Source organism: Sceloporus occidentalis, unplaced genomic scaffold (assembly GCF_023333645.1).
Source record: "Sceloporus occidentalis isolate IW3139 unplaced genomic scaffold, rSceOcc1.0.p SCAF_102, whole genome shotgun sequence".
Lineage (NCBI taxonomy): Eukaryota > Metazoa > Chordata > Lepidosauria > Squamata > Phrynosomatidae > Sceloporus > Sceloporus occidentalis.
Window position 1 is genome coordinate 1,778,946 of NW_028317082.1, and position 27,525 is coordinate 1,806,470.

Here is a 27,525-nt window from a genome sequence, read left to right on the forward strand (position 1 = left end):
GAACCTGTTTATCTATAACTAAAGTACAATTTGTGTGAAAAAAAAATAAAAAAAATTACTATTACAAAGTTTGACAAAGTGTAGTTGTATAACTGTTGCATGGAAAGGGTTAAAATAACAGCATTTGAAATACCCTGTGGTGTCTAGTTTTTAAAAATATATGGTTTGAATGGGTTAAATTGAGTTAACCGGCTTCAAAGATGTTCCAAAGAGGAGATGGAGGCAGACTGACCAGATTTTTTAAAAAAGGTTTGGAAATCATAAAACGCTGCTTGTACTTATTGCCCTATAACTTACAAAAAACAGCAAAAAAACATAAAAACATTGGGTATTTCTAAACTCAGGACAAGTAGTAGAATCTATTTAGCTAGTTTTTTTTTTACTTGCTTTTTTAGGTGAGTAAAAGATTTTTCAAATAAAAGTCATAAAATGTGGTTTTTTTCAATTTTTCACCATGTTTTTTTTATTTTTTTTATAGTAAATAAGATGAAACGATCAAAATAATGGTATCTGAAGAAAGCCCATCTTGTCCTGAAAAAAACAATATATAACTTATGTGGGTACACTAAATGGGTGAGGAGAAAATTACAGCTGAACACAAGCACCACAAAAGTATTAAAACAGCCTCAGTCCCACAGGGTACAAAAAGAAAAAACGAGCCCGGTCCTTAAGGGGTTAAAATATGTCCCAGGGAAAGATATTGTTTGTCTACAAATTGCACTACTGGCAGTTTGCAAAACATGGTAAGGGTCCCTGGGGCGGAGCATCTGGAAGAGCAGGGTGGGCCAGTGCTCCAACAGCACTAATTGCTGTATTGATCCAGTCCAGAGTCTGCATTCTGGACAGGAGCTCCACAGGTGTGGACTAAGTAATAGCTCACCTGTGGTTGATTAATTAGCAGGCAGAGGGTAAAAGGAACTGAACCTGATTCAGAGAGAGAAGCCACTGTTATGCCAGCTAGGAGAGCTGAGGGGTGGTTTCTCTCTGCAAAGTCGTATTGATGGTAACTTGTGACCTGTTTTGTATTAAGCCAGTGCTCAAGCAAAGACTGTTATCCTGTGCTGCTTATAACTGCTGCTGTTTATTCCTGTAAAATAAACATTGAAACTGAGCTGGATGTGTGCTGGGCTTCATTTACCCTAGAAGACTGTGGTAACAACCAAGATCCTTGACAAAAATCCCAAGGAAAAGGGAAGCCTGTCACAACATGCACATACGTGCAGCCTGACTCCAGCACTATACATATACACAATGACTGACACCACAGTATACACACACATATACTACCCCCCACTTCGTAAAGACCTTCCGTGCCACTTCCTATATTCTGCCAATGTGAATCTGGCACCCTATGTTCACCTGCAGGTGTATAGTGAAGAGTAGGGGTCACGTAATGCACGTTATGTGACCCCGCTGGGCGCCTCATGTTACCCACTTCCCCATATCCCTTCAGGAAATCGTAGGTTGCCAAATTCACAATGGTCGCCCTCACTAGTTTTTACTCCCTTGTTCCCCAAAAATCCTGGGCGCTAGGATGTTGCTTCTAGTTACTGTAGCAACTTGATGGTGGGGTTTGTCGAGCCCTGCATCAGTCAAAATAAATATGTTGACATCATAATACTCAATGTTGCTATTTCTTTCCATGAAATCCTTTGTAATTTGATTGCAGGACTTCATTTTGGTTTTGGGATAAATGTTTTGGACTCAATCCAAAGAGTGCATTCAAAAGACTTTTGGCTCACTGGACACTGTGAATGTGTCATTTAAACTGGCAAAGAACAGGAAGTAAGACACCATCTGAAGCTAATTAAAACACCCACTACAAAGACAATGGAATCAGGTTTAAGGTCTAGTGTGGGATTGTAAGGCCACTTTCCATATCCGGTGTTGAATGACATCACTATAGTCTGTTAGAAACATATTTAACCCTATCAGTCCAAGCAAATATGTGTAATATGTAATAGATGGTAATGTTGCAGATCATATTGAGTAATCCTTCTGCCTCAGTATACCTTTCACCTGTCTGATGGACAGGCTAGGAAGTACATTTTTGCATTAACATTGGAGGCTGCAAATATTACAAATGTGCCTAATAATGGCCTGAGAAACGTTGATTATTTTCAGATATAAATCTTTAACAAAGATCTGACTTAAATATTATGTTTTCAACTTTCCAAATCAGTGGGTCAGCAGTTTTAAAACTATAGCTATAGTTCTAGTCATGTCAACAGTTCTAAATATATAAGTAATTTTGGTGCAGAGTTTGAAAAGTGGCCTTCTTAGATGTCCATTTATATTCATTTTTTATGCTGTAAATTTTTTTCAGGGACCTAGTGTAACGACTGTGGGTACTCGGTCAGTAGGAGTCTCTGTGCAGGGACAGGTTCAGGCTATACATAGGGCAGTCAAATGTAAAAGTACCTGCTTGCAGATGGCTGGCTGCTACAGCCTTTGCCTTCTTTTTAGGCACGGAACTGGCAGAGGACAGAAGACTGGCAGTGGAGTCTGAGAAGACTGGCAGATGGCAGCTGAGTCTGGGGAGCCAGGCAGATGGCAGCCGAGTCTGGGGAGAATAGCAGACGAGGTCAAGCAAACCAAGGTCATACACAGATAGAACAATTGCACGACCAAAGGATAATCCAAAGAATAATCGCAGTCCAGACCTGCAGCGCCAGGAAGTACAATGCTCTAGCAAGGGAGCACCCCTGGTATACACTGTAAAGGCCCTTAATTGGCTGACTGTGTGTCAGGAACCAGTGACAACTGGACACGGACATACATAGAGGAAACCCAGAAAACACAGAGCCTCCTGGTGATAAGACTAGTAGGTTCATGGTCTACCGTGCACACTGTCACTAGACCTAGCATCATAAGGGGTCCAACAATTTGGTATTTTCTATGTCCCGCTACTACGTGAGGTTTATACAGTTTCCTACTTTACTGTTTACTTCAAATAAAACAGTGTATAAACAGTGTATGCGAACCATGGTGTTTTGATATACCATCTAGCCACAATACATGGGTCCAAATGTGGACTAGAACTACCTTTATTTGATACTTAAATTTGCAGTAAACAAATTACCTTATTTGTTTTATTGGTTTTAACACATCTGTCAAAGTTAGTGTGAAATTAGTATGGGCTATTTTATGAAGAAATAAGCCAGTGCTTCCTTAACTTTAAGCATCCATTTCATGGTCCTAAACTCTTGACAGTTATTATGGTTTATTATTTTATATTTCAGAACAGGGAAAATCAATATCCTGTCTGCTTGTTGATTTTATCTTCACCTTTTCTGCTGTGAACTGTCCTGTTTATGTTAAACATATGTAACAGTTATTGTTGCAGTTATGTAACAAAGAAAGGTGTTTACTGGTGTGTTTGTTACCAAGGATATGTTGTAAAACAGTAACCGTGATACTGTTTATCATAAGTAACTCTTGGTGGCCCTATCACCTAAAATAAATTATTATGTGTGTTCAGATTGTGTGCTTAGAGCATAACCTTCACTGTCAGTAAATTGTAGATGAAAGAAAAGTAGTAAGCAATTTGCAGATATCATTGCCACTGTTTATTTTTATTTGCATGGAATACTTCAATAAATCAAACTTTAGAACTTAGAGTGAACTACTATCCCCAAACTCATTCCAGATGATGATTTACCCATCTGATGCCAGTTAGTTTCACTGTCTGTCAAGTATTTGCATACAAATTAAGGGATACAGCTTACTTTCCCATTTTGCTGATTACATGTGAAAAACCAGTAAGAATGAATTGTGGATATTGGTATTGTAGTATAAAACTACTTACAAACTTTTTGTTCAAAGCATTGTGACCAACCACAACTCAAAGTCTGTGAGCTTTAACTTATGAACTGAATTTGTGTTTCCTGTTGTGGTAGAATGAGTGATGGAAATATGACATCTGTTACATTTGATATGTGTTTTACTGGGTCTCATATTTACCATCTACTTAGCCCATGTGAGTTCATTTGGCCCAGCTGACTAATTAATTAATTTAGTAATATTTTTCTGGTATGTTTGTAAAGTCTTACATTCACATGTTCACAAAATCATTGTTAATCCAGGTTCTGTTACTTAGGCACTACAGATAATATTTGGATCCTCCTGTTAAAGTGGGGGTAGACAAATTTTGTTTGGAACTAGGAGGCAACCAAAAAAATTAGGAGCCAGCCTTTTTTCTTCTCCAATTATGTTTTTATTGTTATATATATATCTGGTCTGGAGTTAATTGATGTTTATTTGGGCAATACAAAATAAGACACACATTTCTTCAGTGCAGCATGACTTTGTACAGAACCACAGTTAACCCCTTCGTGACAAGGAGTATTTCACACTATAAAGACTATTTTTGTGTTTTAGAATACCTGCCAAAGATTAAGTTGTTTCAGTGTTTCATAGCCATACATAAACAATGTTTCACAACCATTGTCATGCTGATAAATATTATTTACTGGGGGCATGTAGCTAGACTTGTTTAAACTATTTTATATGCTGTGTAGCCAAACATGTTAGTCTTGACAAACGCCCAGGGTCTTGCAGTTCAAGAGGTTTCAAACTGGCAAGGACTGCCATCGTGAATCCAGCTCCTTATGCTTTCCTGCTGGAGCGTGGCAAAGCAGGTGCAGTGAGGCGGCCATCGGGGTCATATAATGCAGAAAGATGTTAGTCACCATGGCAACCTGGTGCCCAGGGTTTCTGGAGCCTTGTGTTAGGGTACTTGTCACTTAACCCCTTCAATCCCCTATAGACGTACCGGGACGTCCAAAAAACGCCCACTAAGAAACCCCTATGGACGTCCCGGTACGTCCAGCCCTTCAGGGACACATCCCTGCCGCTGCACGAGAGACCAGGCTGTCGTTTGACAGCCTGGACTCCCCACTGACAGCAAAAGCCGCCTTTGCCGGCTTTCTTCTGTCCGATCGCCTGTAACAGATCGCGTGATCGGGCAGTTTACGTGTAACAGCTTACCGGCTTTCATGCCGGAAGCTGTTACAGGCGATCAGACAGCAGAAAGCCGGCAAAGCCGGCTTCTGCTGTCAGTGGGGAGTCCAGGCTGTCAAACGACAGCCTGGTCTCCCATGCAGCGGCAGGGATGTGTCCCTGACGCTGCAAGAAGGGCTGGACGTACCGGGACGGGCATTCCCTTCCGGGTTGCGTCACTGCTGACGTAACCCGGAAGGTCATCCCCCTGCGGGGATATCCTGCCCTCCGATGAGGCACAGAGACGCTGTGATCTCTATGCAGGTCTGTGAGGACCTGCATAGAGATCACAGTGTGATCGGTGCAGGGGGATCGCGGGGAGGGGAGTGAGAAACCATCTCTCTCACTCCCCTCCCGTCCTGTAACAGAAAAGCTGGGAAAAAAAACGGTTAGTCATTTAAAAATAATATTAAATAAATCATTAAAATAATAATATAAATAATACTAAAAAAAGAATGTGAGCTGTGATGTCACTGTGACATCACTGGCATGTTCAGGAGGTCCCTAGGAGGACCTCTAACCATTACTGTGTAAAAAAAAAAATATAAAAAATACAAAAAAAATGTAAAAAAATTTAAATAAAAAAAAAAATATATATATAAAAAAAAGATAATAAAAAAAATTCTTAAAAAACCTTACCTCCCATTGCCCTAGCATAACATCTAGCCAGTATAACCCTCCTGCCCCCGTTCACAACCCCCAAACCCGTTAAGCCATAGGCATAAAAATTATACAAAATTGTACACCTTATAGTATGCTCCCTGGTGCTGGGAAAGTCTGGAAAATCTGTATAAATTAGGTATTTCTGAAATCAGGACACCTGAATTGATAAACTTGGAGGGGATTTTCCATCACTTTACCTAATTTTGTGAAGATTCAGAGGGGAAATGTAAAAAAAAAATAGTTTATTTTTCTAATCTTCGCTAGTTTTTACTAAATTTCTCATTCTACATTTTCAGCTAATCATCCAACTATGGTATCAAACGAAAGCTCTATCTCTCCTTGAAAAAACAATATATAGTTTACATGGGTACACTATTCACAGGAAAAGAGAATAATCGCTAAACCGACATACCGCAAAAATGGCAAAATTGCTCTGGGCTTTGAGGTACCAAAAACCCCTGGGATTGAAGGGGTTAATTTAAGCCACATGCACAGTTTAATGACATATTTCTTAATGTAAACCTAGAAAGCTTTTCCAGAAATTAGACCCTTCAAAAGTGAAAACAATTGGCTTAATGCCCCGCTATTAATTTATAGTTGCAGCACTGATTTTTATAAAGAGTGTTTTCCACGGTTCATTATTTGAGTTTAGCCTAATAAAGCGGTTGAAAGTTTGGGTAAGAATAGTAACTTGTGAAAAATCCTATATTATATAAATGTTTTCATCTTCTATAAAAATTGTATGTGTATGTATTGTACCTTTTGCATTCAAACTTACACCTAATGTTCCTTTGATATTGTGTTGTTTTTTTTAGCGGAGAGTGAAAGATGTGATATCGCCTATTGTCTTTGAAACATCATATAGCCTTGGGGAGCATGTGATTGGAAATGAGGAGAAAGAGTTACCACCACTCAAACCTGTACTTCGCTGGAAAAAAGGACAGAAAATATCACAGAGGAACCAGGTAACAAGATGTGACGGAGACCCGTACTCGGAATAAGTAGCTACGTTGTAGAAATCTTCCTTGCCGTGAATGCTCGGTTGCTCAAGGGTTAATCCTCTGTAATTCTACCCCAAGCACTATTCGATACTTAGTGTATGTGTAAAAGAGAACTCAGTTTATTAAAGACAGAACATACATTTGTACACAACACAAGATAGGATTAGGGGTATAATCTCATCAACCACCAGGCAGCCCTGCGCCACCATACAAAGAGTCACTATGTTGGGGTGATTCCAAGGGATCTGAGCTTGTTATGGTCCAAAAAGGGACGTGATCCAACATCAGGACCCTGAGCGACAGCGTTGGGAACTTCCCTGGGAATAGCCCGCGCATTAGCCTTCCAAGAGTTCCATAGCCTCGACTGGGTAAATCCCGGTCCTAAAGATTGGTAATAAAACCAGGGTTTCAAATGAGCTCCCTCTCTGTAACCACCACCACATATTGCTCACCACGAGCTTAATGTAACCTGACAAGAGCGACGTGGTGGGACAAAGGGTGTCCATAGCAATGCAGTTCCAACTGTCGGCGGGCATCGCCGCAGTACCTAGCAGCAGTACCTAGCCGCAGTACAGTTCCATGAATTTGCAACGAGGTCCCAGTCAGGCCCATCAGCATTTCCTGGTTTATAGAACCCCCATAGCTGGCTAGATCATGGGTAGACCAGATGGCATTTCCTGTTCACCCTGTGCCCCCCAATGAGCACAGGGTGACTTAGACATAAGAGGGGACTGGGCAGGCAGCTAAGAACGCTCCACAGGAATCCACCAGTACCCCCTCCCAATCTCAAACATACCCCCGTGTGTCCTCAGCCTCAGGGGGTTACCATGATAAAGATGATTATTTTTTATGAATAGGTGAAATAGACAATAAATGAAAAGGTCCCGTTGAAGCCAAAGGGATAGCCTGTAGTGTCATCTCTGGTCTCCATCTGCTTGTGAATGCATACATGGGAGCTATTAAATAAGCTGCTAGTAGCATAGGCTTGTTATTTGAGTGGCATCAACATGCTAACTGTCTTTGCTGTCATGCAGGTAAAGACTAGAAACCCTCTTTCATGTATACAGTTGTTAGAACAGTGGCTAGTATGATATAGAGGTTAGCTCGTACCCACTATCAGGTGGCGTCTTGTCATATTTATAAATATGTAAACAAACTGGTGTAGGCCACTTAGTGCCTTACAGACATATATAAAAATTATAATGAAAATGTTTAACTGCACCAGAACGTTGTTGTCCGTAATGAAACACGGGTACTTATCGGTACAAATAATAATAATAATACAATAGTATAATGTCATATTATAGATGTTCATCACATTTACAGACCTTATAAACGGGTTGTGTAAACTTGGAAACTATCCTATTGATGTAATTTGTTGCAATTATGTAAGATTTAAAATGATAATATGGAAAAAAAAAGAAACTAAGTAAAAATAAGACTAAAAAAAATTGGTACCACCGTATATTTGCTAAAGAACAAATGTTTACTGTTATGTTTAGTCAAGCTCTACATTATTATAGTATACAACCGCTCTTATATGATTTGGAGTAGTATATACAGTATTAATACATCACTGTGACAAAACATTAGCAAAGCAGGTGGTGTGATAAATAATTTTTTTTATCATCAGGGCTTAAATGTTCTGTAGTAAAACATAAGACTGACAAGCTTCTTCCACAGAAATTTTTAGTATCTATTTCACTCTGACAACAAAGTGCATTTTTTATTGCTTCTCCTATGCATCCCAGCTGTATAAGAAAAGGGGTGCATACTTGAAAATATGTGCAAATATCAACACATTTTGAACAGTGGCGTACACGCTTGTTCCTGTCTCTTTCTGACCCCTTCTGACCTAGACCGTGTCTTTATGGACCTTGCTTTGTGCACTTGCTTTTGCTTTGAGGCACGGTAATGCTGGAATACAAAAGGGTATTCCCCAAACTGTTGAAAGCATTATGATTTTCCTTCACTGGAAGTAGTGGGTCTAGCCCAAAACCTGATTTCAATAATTAAGAGATGTGTCCCGGTACTTTTGTCCATATGGTGTTGCACAAAGTAGAAGAACTAGACTTGCCGCTTAGAGCCCTAACCTCAATCCCCATCGAACACCTTTGGAATGGACTGGAATGGAGATTGTGAGCCAGACCTTCTCGTCCAATATTGGTGTCTGACCTCACAAATGCTCTAGATGAATGGCCAAACATTCCCACAGTAGCTCTCCAAATCTTGTGGAAGCTGTTATAGTTACAATGTATGTTACAATGTATGTATGTATTTAGAATGCAATGTCATCAAAGTCCCTGTTGTCCCAAAACTTTTGTCCATATAGTGTGTGTATGTGTGTATATATATATATATGTATATATATACATATATAATATATATATACATACATACATACATACTAGCAATGCCCATCATTGAAAAGTGCATGCGCAATATTTTTCTTTTCTCCCTTTTTTAATTTTTCTTTCTTCCCCTTTTCCAAATTCTCTTTTTCCTCTTCTCCCAGACTTTCCTTCTCTATCTTTTGTTCTTCTACTCCCAGTTCTAGTATCCGTTAGGCCCTCCTTCTGTACAGAACGCTATCCAGCAGCTCCATCAGAAGACACACAGCATTATACAATAATGAACAGATTATAACCATGCACTCCAATACAAATGGTGCGCTTACAACACCACTTTGTTTTTTATAGCATAAAGCTCAGGGCTCAAGCCCCCTTCTCAATGCACCTACCCTCCAGTAGACCCTTGTCAATGTAAGAATTGTTTGCCACACTTGGGTCCAACCACAGATTCCTACCATTATCATTGACCATCCCCATACAAGGCTTTTATATATATATTGAAACTCCCATGAGAATTCTGTATTTGTTTCTGGAAACTGAAGTGTGTGGGATGTTTTAATTTCAAAAGACAGTCCTTTGTGACAAGGTTATGGATGAGATTGGTAACCCCAGATTGGTGTAGTACCTTTTATAAGGTCAATGCCATCCTGTTGTCAAAATGCACTTGGGTGATAAATCAATGTCTAATCTAATTATCTTGACCACTGGGGTGTGGCAGGAGCAGAACACTTAAATTAACGGGCTTAGTTAAATCTGAAAAGTGTAAACACTGCCATCTGCTCTTAAATTTTTAAAAGCTGAATATGGGATGCCAAGTGACCTCAGAAGTTTGATCTACAGAAAACTAAACTGGTTAATTCATTTAATTTATTGGTGATAAAATTGCTTGTTTTGACACCCCAACAATAAAATTAGCATCAAGCCATGCAATTATTACGGTGAGTGGGAAAATATTAAATACATTGTTATACACATTATGAAATGTATATACGGTACATGTACAGTGGCAAGAAAAAATATGTGAACCCTTAGGAATTACCAGCATGTATTACTTGCATAACTTAAAATATGGTATGATCTTTTCAATAATGAACAAACACAATTTATTTTAACTGATAAAACAAAGATTATTGTATTGTTCTTGTCCATATTGAATGCATCATTCGAGCATTCACTGTGTGGGTTGGAGAAAGTATGTGAACCCCTAGGCTAATGACTTTAACAAAAGCTAATTGAAGTCAGGAGTTAACAACTCAGCATCTGCTGAAGTTAACCATGCCTTACAAAACATATACAGAAGAGCTATAATCAAGAATTGATGATTTGCATAAAGCTGGAAAGGGTTATAGAGGATAATGTCATAATGTGACATTACCTCATTAGAAGTTTGGTGATGCAGCAGGACAATAACCATAAATATTGAAGTAAATCTACTACAAAATGTTTTAAAATATCTGTCATTAGAGATGCCGTGGAATGACCTCAAGAGAGATGTTCACACCAGATATCCTAAGAATTTCACTGAGCTTAAGCAGTTCTGTAAGGAACACTGGTCTAAAGTTCATCCTGAACGTTGCACAGGTTTGATCTGCAGCTACCAGAAATGTTTGTTTGAGGTCATGGATGCCAATGGAAATTTGACCAGTTATTAAATCCAATGTTCACTTGCTTGTTCCACAAGCACTGTGAATGTTTAATGGGTGTGTTTAATTAAGAAATGAAATATTATCTGTCAGGCCCCATCCAGGCTGCGGAGCTGCATATCTCTGTCTTGCTACAGTTTCCCTGTTTTGCTACAATCCATTCCTGGATTTGGTTATGCTCTGTACTGTGCTTCTGATTCCTTAATTCCAGTTCTGCTCTTTGCTTCAGCTCTGTTCACTTTTTAAGGTGTGCCCCATCCGTTATGTTTGTCTCAGTCTGCAGTCTACAGGTATGTCTTTCTGATATGTGTTTAGTTTCAATGTTCAGTTTATAAGTACTTCCGTAGGCAGGGTTTAGTGTTAGGACCTGTGTTCCCTCTAAGCGCGCACATAGCTTTTTTAGAGAGCACACATGCCCAAAAATTGTGTGCACAACAGTTTTGCCCCAAAAAATAATTTTTTGGAAACTTTATGCGGCGCGGATATTGTGCGCACAAAATTTTTGCTCTGTGAAAATTTTTGCACAAGAGAAATTTTCTGCCCACGCCAACTAAGAAAAATTAGATGGAACATTGGTTAGGACCCACCGAATATTGGAGTACTTTGGTGTAGTGGTGGGCTAAGCATACTATGGCCATAAGATGTGACTAAATCTCCAATTATTACCATATAGTCCTAGGCTAGTCCTGTTTGGTCCTGTGGTATCTGTGTAGTCTTGTCATGTGTAGCCTGGTCAGTCTTGTCAGCCCTGTACTTTGTTGTGTCCTGTACCATGTATGTAATGTCTGGCTATGTCCCTTGGTCGCTCTGTTTCCCTTGCTTGCTATGTTTCTCCTGTGCTCTGCTTAGCTTTCCATACTCCCAGCCTGCATCATGCACATGATTCTAGTGCTATGTCTCATGCCTGCTCCAGGGTGCCTACAGTAGATCACTTTGTTTTGTTCTGGACAACATCCGCTGCTATGTACTGGCCATGGTAAGTGGCCACACAATCCTGATGGCCCAACACACAGGGAAGTGTGATTATGCTGCATCTGTGTCTCCACTCTTGCACGGTGACTCCTGCAATACCATCATCAGGCGCACTGGGTCATTACAGTCGTCTGTATGGACCCAGTACGTGACATTATCATTGTGTGTCATTAGCTTAAGCACATTGTGTTTGTTTATACTCGTGACTAAAAATGGAATTTATGGCAGAGCAACATTACAGAATCCGCTGCTCTCTGAGATGAACATGAATAGTAATCTAGAGCTTGTAAAACATCTGGATTTTCTTCGTTTTTTTTCTGGATTTTCTTCCCAAATAAGGTTCTATGGACTGATAAGCCAGCAATGTGTGTTTTTGGTGGTGTTCTCCATTACATACAGTATATAGAAGCAAATACTGCATCACATATTAGGAACATTACACCTATGGTCAAGTATGTTGGCAGTGTCATAGTTCAGGGATGCTTTGCTGCATCAGGACACAAACATTATGTCCTCATTGAGGAAAACCTGAATTCTGCTCTGTATCAGATAATTCTACAGGAAAATTTCTGGCTGTCCATCTGACAGTTGAAGCTGATGCAGAATTACTGCATTTGCTCGATTATAAGACCAGGTTTTTTTCAGAGCAAATGCTCTGAAAAATACCCCTTGTCTTATAATCGGGGTCGTCTTATAATCAGACCTCAAATAGGTCTGACTATGAGACGACTAAGATACAGATCCCCCACAGCTGCAGGGGACCTGGATCCTCCTGTCTCCCCCGCCCCACTTACCGGTACTTCTGAGTCCCCGATGTGTAGCTGGGGCAGTGTGTAGATGTCTACGCGATTCGCGTAGACAACTTCCGCTGCGGCAGGAAGGAGGTGTGGCTAGCAGCGGGGGTTGTCTGCGTCCATCGCGCAGACCTTCCCCGGCTGTCAGAGATCAGAGTTCCCCCCACCGGTGCCGGCATTTCTGGAGGTAGAGTGCTCTGTGAAATGCCTTTTAACCCCCTTAATGCCACTCTGCCTCCAGAAATGCCTTTTTAACCCTCTATATGCCACTCTGCCTCCTGAATGCCTTAAACCTCCCTATATGCCACTCTTCCCCATAATATGCCTTTTAACCCTCTAAATGCCAGAGTGGCATATAGGGGTATAAGGCATTTCTGGAGGCAGAGTGGCACATAGGGGGTCAAAAGGCATATCATGGGGCACAGTGGCATATAGGGTCAAAAGGCATATCATGGGGCACAGTGGCATATAGGGTTAAAAGGCATATCATGGGGCACAGTGGCATTTAGAGGGTTAAAAGGCATATCATGGGGCACAGTGGCATATAGGGGGTATAAGGCATTTCTGGGGCAGATGTGCATAACTGGGGGGCAGGTTGGAAAATAGAAGGAAATAAAACCAAAATATTTTTCTCAATCATAGCTTTTATTAAAAAAAAAATAGTTTAGATGAATTAACATTTACTGGTAAAACTTTTTTCCTATAGGGTCGTTTTATATTCAGGCTTTTTCTTTTTTTCCTAAATTAATATTCAGATTTGGGGGGTCGCCTTATAATCAGGGTCGTCTTATAATCGCGCAAATACGGTATGTCATGAAGCAAGTCCATTATTCAAAAGACACAAGCATGTAATTAGAAAAAATAGTTTTGGAATGGCCTAGTCAAAGTCCAGACCTAAATCCTATAGAGATATTGAGACAGGACATGAAGCTATTCAGTTAATAACTTCAGTTAATACATGAAAACCAACAAATGTAATTTAAAATAATTTTGCAGAAGGATTGGGTCATCATTCCTCCACAGTGCTGAGAGACTGATCAATCACTACAGGAAATTGATTGCAGTTATGGCTGCTAAAGTTGCCACAGCCAAGTAAATAGTCTAAGGAGGTGATAATGTTTCATCATTGGATTTTGCATACACTTTTTTAGTCAAATAACTAATAACCCATATTAAAAAAATGCAATGTACAGCATTATCTACAGACCCAGAGGTTGCTTCGAGAGTGATATTTCTCACAACACCAAAATGAAATTATTGTTTACAGAATAACTAAAGAAGCCCAGCTTTGGTAGCAATTAATTTACTCCATGTGATTAAGACTATTTTATCACACGGCTGTATAAAGAGGTTGTATGTGTTTGACTGATAGACAAGACTAATATACCATAGCCAAAAGAAGTACATGAAGAAAATATGCAGCCACAAAAGGATTGTATATTGTGAAAACTATTATAATCTTGAAACAGGGAAAAGTAATAGTGATAATCTTTTCTTTTTTTCAGTACTTTGTCAATATTTTTTTATGTACTGCCTGCAGTTGATCCTGTAAACTACTGTTGAGAGGCACTTTATAGTGGCTACATTGTTTTCCAATCTGGCCTGTATATTTTATCAGCACTAAATCGAGATGTTGATAAAATTTGTTTTTAACTTACTTTTAGTGTTTAGTGGTTTCATTATTTTCTTATTTTTATTTTGAAACAAAACATATTTATAAGAGCTAAAAGAACAGAATGTTTTTCACTTGTTGTCTAAGACTGACCCATTATCTATATTTTCCTTCCGATGTATAGGGGAAGGAAACTGTGAAACATTATCTAATTTGTGTAATGTGGAAAACAGAACATGTAGTATAAAAACTATATGTTAAAACAAAACATTTTAGTTCAATTGATATTTCTGTTTACTGAATACTTGTTATTTACAGAAATGTACATGTGCAGCAACTAGAGAAAAGTCTAATTTTTCAACTCTTTTTAAAAACAATCTGCAGTGTGATGTTAATATAGGGACTGGGTTTTTCTTTTTAGTACTATTGTACAATAGCATTTACCATTTATAATTTACTTAGACAGTGGATAGCCTTTTGGCAGCTTTGGAGCTTATATAGAAATGCAGCCCCGGTCATAATGTTAGCCAACAATATCCAGAGGTACCCTTCTTAACCCCCATTCACAAATATTTTTGATATGAGTCTAACAGTACCAATGACTGTAATACTTTATAATATTAATACATTTTTTTCTTTTTCAGACATTTTTTGAAAGGAATTGTAGGTCTGATGATTGTGCTGCTGACTTGAATCTAAAGGGCAAACTTCTGCTATCAAGGTACTAAACACTGCTCTGTTTTTCTATAATTTGAACAATGAGACTTTTGTTTCCCCTTTCTCAAATCTGTCTGTCCCTTTTGTTTACCCTCAATGTCTCCCTTATGATGAGTTCACAATATTTGATGAGTACAGAGTGATCAGGCAGTGTTAGTTTTATATATATATATATATCAATGGGTCACCAAGTCACATAAAAGGTCTACGTAAAGACTTGACCCTAGTTAGCTGACTACACCCCTTAAATCAGGTGTCCATCTTGGCTGTTTGTGATGTTTCCAGATGTCCAAAGCTCTTGGCAGCTAAAATTTAATTTTAGCACATCTAGTTCAAACATGAATAGATGGGCCAACTGGTTTTTAACTGCAGTCAAGTTATATGTTCACATGGGTCATCTTATGCTTTTATTATTTCTAACTTCTTCAGTTTTTTTCTGTCAAATTATAAGATCTGGTATTATGTTTGCAACCATTCAAATGCCCTCTGGCTATTAAAGACTCTAACTTTGTGTTGCGCAGTAATGTTGCCTCTTCATATATATATTTGGCCTCATTTTCCACACCACCTTTCAGTGCCTATTATACCTACTTTTTTCTATTATCCCATCATTCACTTTAAGGGAATTCTGTCTTCAAACCGTTGTATAATCATATACAAATCAACCTCAGCAAATATCATTAACATATGGAGAAAACATGAATAAAAATGTGTGTTAATAGCGTATTCTTGGGATTTAATGCTCTTATGTGGAAAAAATATTTTTTCTTTCCTTTTTTTGACTTCACATTTGTTGTCAATCAAATCATCATTGCACTACTGGCAACCTGTGGCCTAGATACCAGGGGTTTTGTGGCACCATGGTCTATGTGAAAAAAACTACAATGGGACATTACACATTTAACCACTAGCAAATGTATGGGGCTGCAGGGAAAATATTTATATAGCTTCTCCCTCTGTCACTGGCTTTCTAGTATAACACTTTCCCGATGCTCTGTGTCTTTGGTGTATGATAAGGCATGCAGACAGAACCCTGCTAAGCCCAAGGGGCACAGGGGTGTAGCTGTATTTAATTTTGAAGTTTTAGCCAATGCCAATTTTGATTTTTCCATTGACTGAACTATGGAGTGGGAGTGCAATATCACAGTGGTGAGTTCCTCTAAGTTTGCAGCACTGCAAAAAAAGTATGTGATTTAATGTATCTTTCTTGTGGGATACACTGAAGTTGGCTCTGTAGACTCCTAATTTAGTAGCCCAAGCTAAAAAAAAATCATAACTATTCTGATTTTAACTAGGCCCCTAACGGCACACTGATTACACTCACAGGATCTGACCAACACCCAGACAGTGTTCCTGTCAGGATTCCACCCTGGCAGCCTGTATTCGTTCACCATCATGTCTGTTGCAGCCTCTAGAGGTCACCTATCAGAACGATCATTAGTATATATATATGCTAATGACCTGACCAGCTGCATATGCTTACCTGGGTGCAGCCCCTCCCCTTAAATACCTGCTTATTTCACCATTCTGGGCCTTTGCATTACAGATTATATGCCTACTGCCTGGCCCAGTTCTCCTGCTACAGTACTCTGATTCTGATTAACCTGTTGTTATCTGGCTTGCTTTTGACTTCATTCCTTGGATTCTGATTTGGCATTTGATATAGACTTACTGGTTTTGACCCGGCTTGCAGGGGAGGGCTGGCTGCGTACGGCCTGGGGGGCAAGTCTAGTGAAGGGGCCACCGAATCAGCCCACCATCCATGCCCATCTTTTCCTGATTTTCTAACACATGTTGAAGTAATGTGATGGGATTGGGAGTACATCAGTACACTAAAAAAAAGTCATCATACACAGGATGCCTGAAGCCACAACTAATCCTTTTTAATAAAAAATGCAGATTGAAATAGATTAAATAACACAATACCTTCACTTTTCTGCTCACTGATTTCTATAGTTCAATTTATTCCTACAGAAAGTAAAGTGCCAGGAAACAGATGATCAAATACACACCAGGACAGATTCTCTGTCTGCCACACCGACACCCAAACACACACACCAGTACAGGGTCTGCCACACCGACACCCAAACACACACGCACACACACACTAGAACAGGCTCTGCCACACCGACACACACACACACCAGGACAGGCCCTGTCACACTGACACCCAGACACACACACCAGGACAGGCTCTGACACCCACCAGACGGGCTAAGCTACAACAATAATTTTCCACACTGCTTTGTCGTTGACCCCCCTTTTAGTGTTTTTGCCCCTTTTGTGTAATGGCCCCAGTTGCTACCCTTGTGTATTGATGCCGCAAGCATTTTATTTGGGCTGGTCAGCAGAATGTAAAAGCCTAATGCGCCCACACCCTTGTGTATTGCTCCCAGCTAGCCCCACATTGTATATTTATCCCACCGCCCAGCCCCCCCTTTATTATTGATTTATGTGATGCCCCCAGCCAGCACCCTCTCATGAATTAATGCCCCCCCCGCACACTGATTACACTCACAGGATCTGACCAACACCCAGAATGGAAGCATAGGATTTCCCACCTTTGCCCCAAAGAACCTGCCTGTGGTATCCTCAAAGAGCCTCCCTGTGCAATGCTTTCCCCCACTTACACATCCATGCAATCACACACGTATTCATTCATATTTATTCATACATTCATTCACTCATTCATATATTAATTTCCTCATATACAGATACCAATCATTTACAGATACTCATTCATTCACTCATTGACATATACTCATTCATTTTGTCAATCACGCATACTCATTCATACCACCTCCCCCACCCCCTTACCTGAACTGCAGATCTCTCTGTGCCACTTGCAGACTTCTGCAGGAGCCGCTGTATCCCTCTGCGTTCTTCTCTTGTACCGCCAGGGAAAGCAGGAATCGAGCAGAGTCATGTGAAGTGACGTAAAGTCACGTGACTCCGCTGGTTTCCTGCTTGTCCTGAGTGGAACAAGAGACGCTGCTTGCACAGCTAGCAATGCACAGGTAATTGACAGGGCCTCTGTGGAAGTGATCGCGGGGGTTGCGACCCCTGCAATCACAGTTAATGCAGGCTTTTGTCCTGCATTAAAGATGGCCATGGCGGTTAACACTGCCAGCTTGCCTAACTACAGCTGCCCTCCCTGAGGGCTCCCTGCTATGTGCCCGGCTGTGTCTCCAGTGCCCTGCTGTGTGTCCAGTACCCTGCCGTGTGTCCAGTGCCTGTGGGCTTCCAGCCGTGTGCCCTGTGTGTGGGCTTCTAGCCGTGTGTCCTGTGTGTGGGCTTCTAGCCGTGTGTCCTGTGTGTGGGCTTCTAGCCGTGTGTTATGTGTGTGTGGGCTTCCAGTCGTGTTCCAGCCGTGTGCCCTGTCTGAGGGCTTCCAGCCGTGTTCCCGAGCCCTGACAGTTCCTGACCTCCCCACTATAGAACAATGCATATTAAAGTACTCTTCAAGTATTTTAATATGCATTAATCCCAAAAACAAATAACGCAGTTATGTGACACAGAGGAGGCTGCCTTTGTCTTCTATGGTCTTTGCCACTAATTAGCTGCTTGAATCATTCAATCAGTGGCAGGAAAGTGATTCCATTGAAATCAATGGTAGTACTTTCCACACATGGGTACTGGGGTCTGAACAGTCCCCTGCATGCAAATTTCAAGCAGCCAGGGGCCAGTGTATGTCCTGTGCAGGGAGATGTGTTCGACTGAACACTTTCCCCGTAGGGCATCTAGCTGGGGGATGTGGAAAAGAGCAAATGCATATGTCGGGTATTCAGCAAAAAGGACTATGTATATTATCACTGGAGTGAACTCTTGACCTATATGCTATTATTGTTTCATGCAATACCCAATTTTTAAGAAGTCATCATTAACCTTCTTGTCTTTTCTCTAACTTATCTAACAATTTGACTATAATTGTTTTCAGCTTTACCTACACATCATCCAATTCAGTACTTTTAAATAAGCCAGTGTAACCGGGGTGTATAGCATGTGTTTGCCAAAATCCCACCTTGTTTGCACAATGAAAAAATCTTAACTTCCTTTTGTTAGGATCCATTTAGCTCTCCCTTGTTGTTGGTTTGTTCTGGTAGCCTTTGTAGTGGTGAGAAAAATGGAAGGAACAGGCAATTGAAGATGCAGCTAACTTTCAAACAATTACACTGACTGAAAAAAGTAGGAGCTATATAGTTTTGATAATTTAATTTATTAATCTTAAAAAAGTTAAATATAACATTGTTTGAAATCTGTCTTTAAATATACCCACTCTTTCATATTTAATGTACACACTTGGAAATATTTCAAATGAACAATTAAAAATGAATTCTGATTTAGTTTTTTGTGTTCATTGGAAGTAATTATAAGTTATAGTACATAAAATATTCAATATTCAGTGGTTGGTTTTCCTTTTTTTTTTTTTAAATAAACTGGTTTGAAAGCTTGGCTAAGGATTTATTGTGTTTATAATGTGTCAGAATGATGGAAACCGGAAACTGCAGTCACGTAAATTTGGCAGATTACAGCATAAATAGACATACACACTAGCTAATCCGTTAGCAAATGTGTAGGTGATACATAATCTTACCTGAAAGGCAAGTCTGATGACGTAGCTATGTAAACCGTCAAATGGGGAGAGAATTTTGAGTATTCTTGCTTGCCTCTTCAGGTGACCCTTTTTCTAGGCCTCTCACACTTTAGTATATGGAGACATTGCTTCTCCTTCAACCAGGGATGCTTATAGAACTTGTATATTGCAGGTCTGCATTAAAATCAGTGCTTTGTTTAATGATAAATCTGTCTAGTTGCCGGAGCCAGCTGCTGACAGGGCCAGACTGAAAATCAGCCCAGGACAGGCTCTGTCACACCGACACCCAGACACACACACCAGGACAGGCTCTGCCACACCGACACCCAAACACACACCAGGACAGGCTCTGCCACACTGACACCCAAACACTGAAGCATAACAATTTTATTTTCTACACTGCTTTGTTATTAACTGCCCCTTTTGTATTTTTGTATTTTTGCCCCCTTGTGTATTGATGCCCCAGCCTTTACTATTGATTAATGTCCCCCCCCTCCCCACCATTGTGTATTGCCCCCTTTGTGCATTTATGCCCCCACACCCTTTTTTATTGGTTAATGCGATGCCCAACCACCCCTCTTGTCTATTGATGCCCCCAATGCCATGGATATTACCCCCTAGCCACATACACCCCTGTTTATATTTATTTTGTAATGCCATAACCCAGCCCCCCCCCCCCCCCCCGGCACGGCGGCTGCCTTAAATGTGGGCTACATATGTTAAATGTAAACCATAGGGCTGCGTTAAATACATTAAATTCATGATGCTTTTTATGTGCCCCTGGTAAAAGTATGCATTCTATGTTACTCCAGAAACTACAGTGTAAATGAGGGGCCAAAGGCAAAATAAAGGAGGGTAGCTATAATAAGTAATATTCACGAGGCAGGCACTGAAAGGGCCACTCTGCTGGGTACATGTCACATGACGCCACAAGATGCAACATTTCCACATCTTGAATGGTATTCAGCGTGCTCTCCCTTGATTAGGTCAGGGGTGTCCAAGTTTTTTCTGCAGTGGTCCACTTCATCAGAATTGTATACGTGCGAGGGCCGCACTCATTTTTCACTGTGAGAAAATATGGCCTTTAATAAAAATATGCAGATTAAAATAAAGTAAATTACACTAAACCTTTACTTTTACTCTCACTGATTTATGGGCCTAGAAAGTTTTGTGACTACAAATTCAGGATTCTGGGTAAGTAAAAATGAAATAGTTCTATTTGTCCTAGGGATACACCGAAATGAAAATTCTGGATCAAAACCGAAAATTCTGGGTTCACTTAGCCAAAACCGAAAATGACCCCCCCCACCTTTAAAAATAATTAAAAAAATCCCACACTTTTAATAAAAGTACCGTATTTGCTTGATTATAAGACGACCCTGATTATAAGACGACCCCCCAAATCTGAATATTAATTTAGGAAAAAAAGAAAAAGCCTGAATATAAGACAACCCTATAGGAAAAAAGTTTTACCAGTAAATGTTAATTCATCTAAACTTTTTTTTTAATAAAAGCTATGATTGAGAAAAATATTTTGGTTTTATTTCCTTCTATTTTCAAACCTGCCCCCCAGTTATGCACATCTGCCCCAGAAATGCCTTATACCCCCTATATGCCACTGTGCCCCATGATATGCCTTTTAACCCTATATGCCACTGTGCCCCATGATATGCCTTTTAACCCTATATGCCACTGTGCCCCATGATATGCCTTTTGACCCCCTATGTGCCACTCTGCCTCCAGAAATGCCTTATACCCCTATTTGCCACTCTGGCATTTAGAGGGTTAAAAGGCATATTATGGGGAAGACTGGCATATAGGGAGGTTTAAGGCATTCAGGAGACAGAGTGGCGTATAGAGGGTTAAAAAGGCATTTCTGGAGGCAGAGTGGCATTAAGGGGGTTAAAAGGCATTTCACAGAGCACTCTACCTCCAGAAATGCCTTATGCCCCCCATTTAACACTCCCCCGGCCCCCCTCCCAAACTTACCGGTGCTTCTGACTTCCCTGTCATGTAGCCGGGGCAGCGTGTAGATCCCACGCACTTACGCTGCAGCCGGAAGGAGGCGTGGCTAGCAGCGGGGGTTGTCTGCGTCCATCGCGCAGATCTTCCCTGACTGTCAGAGATCAGAGTTCCCCGCACCGGTGCCGGTGCCGCACCGGTGCGGGGAACTCTGATCTCTGACAGCTGGGGAAGGTCTGCGCGATGGACGCAGACAACCCCCGCTGCTAGCCACGCCTCCTTACTGCTGCAGCGGAAGTTGTCTACGCGAATCGCGTAGACATCTACACGCTGCCCCAGCTACACACCGGGGACTCAGAAGTACCCGTAAGTGGGGCGGCGGGGGGGACAGGAGGATCCAGGTCCCCTGCAGCTGCGGGGGATCTGGATCTTAGTCGTCTCATAGTCAGACCTATTTGAGGTCTGATTATAAGACGACCCCGATTATAAGACGAGGGGTATTTTTTAGAGCATTTGCTCTGAAAAAAAACTTTGTCTTATAATCGAGCAAATACGGTAAGTTACACACCAAAATTGTACAAAAAATGTAATAACAATGTTAATATATATATATATTATGATTGTTAACAGCAATCTCAGGCATACCCAGATTCCAGCATGTACTGGTTGGCTGGGCATGTTAGGAGTGTGATTGCTGTCAACAATCAATATAAATTATTGTTATTGTATTTTTTTGTCCAATTTTGGTGTGTTAACCACACTTTTATTAAAAGTAAGTAACACACCACAATTGGACAACAGCAATCGCACTCCTTTTATACCCAGGCAACTAGTAATTGCTGGAACCTAGGCATGATGGGACTGTGATTGCTGTTAGCAATCACACTCCTATCATGTCAAGTCAGCCAGTACATGCTGGTACAGGGTGGCTGTAAGTGATGTGCAGACCCCATACTGCTGGCAGCATCAATACACAAGAGGGGCAGCTAGCCAGGTTTCAGCATGTACTGGCTGACTTGGCTTGATAGGAGTGTGATTGCTAATAGCAATCAAAGTCCCATCATGCCTAGGTTCCAGCACTTACACATCCATGCTATCACACACTCATTCATTCATATACTCATTCATTCACAGATTCATTCCCTCAATCACGCATACTCATTCAAACACCCTCCCCATCCCCTTATCTGCACTGCAGCTCTCTCGATGCCGCTCACAGACTTCAGCAGGGGGCGCGGCCTCCCTCTGCGTTCTCTTGTACTGCGCAGAGGAAGCAGGACTGGATCAGAGCCATGTGATGTCACGTGAACTCTGCTGGGTTCTGCTTCCTCTGTGCAGTATAAAAGACCCTCCCACAGGTAAGTAGCAGGGCTTTTGTGATCCTGGTTGCCCAGGCTGCCGATCTCACGTGGGCCGCACCTCGAGGTGCCGCGGGCTGCTATATATTAACACTCACACTAATGCTATACAGGAACAGACACTATCCTCACAGAGACATGCATCCAGCTGCTATATTGCTGCATCTCTCTACTATCACTTCAGCATCCCCCTACTGCTAAGAAGAGGGCCCGGTACACTAGTATGGAAGTCCATCTTGGCCAACTAGGCCTAGGATGGTTGGGGAAGGTGAGAGTTAAGTGCCCCTGCCACACAGCTGTCCCATATCAAGCTCCTGGTGCACAGTTGCTCAATTGGCCAGATACAAGGGGGATCTCTAATCTCTCCAACCAGCAATGAATGCTGTGGAAGACTGTGTCTACCTGGAACAGCCTGCTTAGCACATCTTTTTTGGTGCTGTCTGTCCTCAAAAGTTGGCCTGAAAATTTCTCTAAGGGAACAAATGGACTGAAAATGTTATAGTGTATGATCATAAGCCCTTCAGTGTGAATAATCACATGCTTTTTAGATTATAGATGCATGCTTTTTTGAAGTGTTTTCCATATGTTTAGAACTAAAGTGACGGTTTCCAACAATTGGCATGAAGAATAGACTGGAGCAGTCTTGGAAGTTTCATCCATCTATTTTAGCAAGTTATCAAATCAAGGTATCTTCAAGCACTCAAGTATATAATTGCTGGAAAAAAAAGAATACAAATTGTTAATTTGTCATAAATGAGTTCTGGGAAGACAAAACACCTTTTTCTAATTGGACTTGTGTGACCTAAAGGGTAAAGTCCAGCCTAAAGGCCACACTGCGGGAGAATATATGTGAGGGAAATGATAATGTGGAGTCATTATGGGTAGAAATATATGGAAAGAAAAATAATAACATACTGATCGGGGTTTGCTATAAGCCACCAAATATAATGGAAGCAGCAGAAGATCAATTATTAAAGCAAATAAACAAGGCAGCTAATCACGATGAGGTGGTTATTATGGGGGACTTTAACTATCCCGACATAAACTGGGAAACCGAGACCTGTGAATCTCATAAAGGAAACCGGTTTCTGACTATAAGTAAGGATAATTATCTGTCCCAAATGGTACAGGACCCGACCAGAGGGGGCGCCCTACTGGACTTAATATTAACCAACAGACCTGACAGAGTAACTAATGTGCAGGTCAGGGGACATCTAGGAAATAGTGATCACAATATGATGCATTATAACTTGTCCTTCAATAAGGGAACTCTTAGAGGAGCCACAAGAACTATGCACTTTAGGAGGGCAAAGTTTGATCAACTAAGAGAAGCCCTTAACACTGTAAATTGGGAAAATGTCCTCAAAAACAAGAGTACAGACGCTCAATGGGAGATTTTTAAGAATATCTTAAATTCTCACTGTGAAAGGTACATACCGTATGGGAATAAAAGAGTCAGGAACAAGAGAAAACCAATGTGGATAAATAAAAATGTAAAGGGGGCAATAAATGGCAAAAAAAAGGCATTTAAGCTACTAAAACAGGAAGGCAGTGAGGAAGCACTAAAAAGCTATCGGGAAAAAAATAAAATATGTAAAAATCAGATAAAAGCAGCAAAATTGGAGACAGAAAGACTCATTGCCAAAGAGAGTAAAACAAACCCCAAAATGTTCTTTAACTATATAAATAGTAAAAAGGTTAACAATGAAAGCGTTGGCCCCTTAAAAAGTAATGAGGGAGAAGTTATAGACGGGGATCAGGAAAAAGCTAATCTATTAAATATATTCTTCTCTGCTGTATTCACAGAGGAAAATGAAATGCCAGGTAATATACAGCAGGATGAGATAAATGCCCCAGTACATGTCGCCTGTCTAACCCAGGAAGAAGTGCAGTGCCGCCTAAAAAAAATCAAAATAGACAAATCACCAGGTCCAGATGGCATTCACCCCCGCGTTCTAAGGGAGTTAAGTAATGTAATAGACAGACCCCTATTTCTAATATTCAAGGACTCTATAGTGACAGGGTCTGTTCCCCAGGACTGGCGCATAGCAAATGTTGTGCCAATATTCAAAAAGGGGACAAAAAGTGACCCGGGGAATTATAGGCCTGTTAGTTTAACTTCTGTTGTGTGTAAACTGTTTGAGGGTTTCCTAAGAGATGCTATTTTGGAGTATCTCAATGAAAATAAGTGTATGACTCCATATCAGCATGGGTTTACAAGGGATCGGTCCTGTCAAACTAACCTGATCAGCTTTTATGAGGAGGTGAGCTCAAGACTGGATCGGGGTGAATCGCTGGATGTCGTATATCTTGATTTTTCCAAAGCATTTGATACGGTGCCACATAAAAGGCTCGTACATAAAATGAGAATGCTTGGGCTGGGGGAGAATGTGTGTATGTGGGTAAGTAACTGGCTCAGTGATAGGAAACAGAGGGTGGTTATTAATGGTACATACTCTGAGTGGGTGACTGTTGCTAGTGGGGTACCACAGGGGTCAGTTTTGGGTCCTATTCTTTTTAATATATTTATTAATGACCTTGTAGAGGGATTGCATAGTAAAGTATCAATCTTTGCAGACGATACTAAGCTCTGTAACGTGGTTAACACAATAGAGGACAGCGCACGATTACAAATGGATCTGCATAGGTTGGAGGCTTGGGCTGGGATGTGGCAGATGAGGTTCAACACAGATAAATGTAAGGTTATGCACATGGGGAAGAAAAATCCAGGCTGGGAATATGTATTAAATGGGAAAACACTGGGGACGACTGACATGGAAAAGGACTTAGGAGTTTTAGTTAACAGTAAATTTACCTGTAGCGACCAGTGTCAGGCAGCTGCTGCTAAGGCAAATAAAATCATGGGGTGCATCAAAAGGGGCATAGATGCCCACGACAAGGAAATAATTCTACCCCTGTACAAGTCACTAGTCAGACCACACATGGAATACTGTGTACAGTACTGGGCACCAGTGTACAAGAAAGATATAGTGGAGCTGGAGAGGGTTCAAAGACGGGCAACCAGAGTAATAAGGGGAATGGGAGGACTACAGTACCCAGAAAGATTATCAGAATTGGGGTTATTTAGTTTGGAAAAAAGACGGCTTAGGGGGGACTTAATAACTATGTATAAATATATAAGGGGACAGTACAGAGATCACTCCCAGGACCTATTTATACCCAGGACTGTATCTATAACAAGGGGACATCCTCTACGGCTGGAGGAAAGAAGGTTTCTACACCAGCACAGACGGGGGTTCTTTACAGTAAGAGCGGTGAGATTATGGAACTCTCTGCCAGAGGAAGTGGTGATGGTAAACTCAATAAAAGAGTTCAAAAGGAGCCTGGACGTGTTTCTTGAAAGCAATAATATTACAAGTTATGGATATTAGATTAATAGGGACAGAACGTTGATCCAGGGATTTATTCTGATTGCCATATTTGGAGTCGGGAAGGAATTTTCCCCCTGGTATGGGGCAATTGGCATCTGCTTCATAAGGGTTTTTTGCCTTCCTCTGGATCAACACAGTAGGGACACAATATGTATATAGGTTGAACTTGATGGACTTTGGTCTTTTTTCAACCTTATGAACTATGTTACTATGTTACTATGACCTATTGATAGCTATTTGTGTAACTAAGGTGTTTAGAAGGAAAAGAACATATTTTATTTTCACTATTTAATTTCTAAACATATTTCCTGTTGTTACACAGTACCATCTTTTTCAGGAGTATAGGGAACTGATCCACTAAACATTTGAGCTCCTAGAAACAGGGAACAGTTGTATTTGGGTCCCAAAGAGTAAGAGGTCCCACTAAACAGTGATATAAAATAGATATATGAAAAAAACGATTTCTCTGATTAGTTGCCAAGGATTTGAAAGAGTAAACTGCAATAATCAAATACCACAGTTTCCATGATTTGTAATTGGAACCAGCCTTTCTTATTGTATTATAAAGTACAAAACAAAGTTATCACGGTATTGTGCCAGGAAGTCTGGGAATGGTTTGGTTAGATACCTGTAATGAGATTTTATTTCTTTGAGGATAGTAATATTTATTTAAAGTTTTTTTGGTAAGGAGACAATAAATTAAACTGGAAAATGTGTTTTTGTGGTTACAAATAACTTATTTCTATATACCATATGTTCTACAAATTGTTTATGCATTCTATATCAAGCCTAATAGATTATTAATAGACTGGTTCATCTTGAGTGGTATGAAATAAAATTTGAAAAAGAAATGTACGAATGTCCGAAAACGAAGAGGGACCCCGAACAAAACAAAAACGAGAGCTCCAAATTTTCATTTGCATATTGATTTGTTTTATTCACTCTCTAATGCTATCTCAAAGTATTTCTCAAAGTCTCCCTACCTTCTCCGCCAATCACTTCTGTGTCCTCTCCTTCTTTTCCACCTATCCTATTTCCTCTGGAATGATGAACCAAATATCAAAGTCCACATTTAACTACAGAACTTTCAAAATGTTACATAAAGCTAGTGCCACCTGCACTTATATAAGTTAATGGATTTATGTTGAACCTGACATTCATGTTAGGTGCTGTTCTACCTACTCTTCAGAATTCAACATTTTTCAACACAAGTAAATACATAGTACGTTCCTTGTGCTATTGTATGCCCAATCCTTTACCTGAAATTATTAAATCATATACAATTTTGACTCATATTATTGTCTAGTAAAACATAATTGTTTGGTGCCATTTAAAGGTTGATGCCATAGAAAAAGACTTCTTAAAAGTGTGATTAAACCTTTGGAAAAAGTGGCACATAGTTTTTTGTTTTTTTTACAGTATACTAGATGTTGCAGACGTAAGTGGAACAATACCTTTAGAGTAT

General features: G+C 40.4%; 1 protein-coding gene across 1 annotated transcript in view; it reads left to right on the forward strand.

Annotated features, from left to right (window-relative positions):
• Positions 1–27,525, forward strand: part of LOC149283567 (integrin alpha-9-like) — a 201,682-nt gene that overhangs the window by 114,400 nt on the left and 59,757 nt on the right. Inside the window, exons 16-17 of the mRNA XM_089497374.1 lie at positions 6,480–6,629; positions 14,682–14,758. Coding sequence (XP_089353500.1) covers positions 6,480–6,629; positions 14,682–14,758 — 227 coding nt within the window. The remainder of the gene's footprint in view (positions 1–6,479; positions 6,630–14,681; positions 14,759–27,525) is intronic.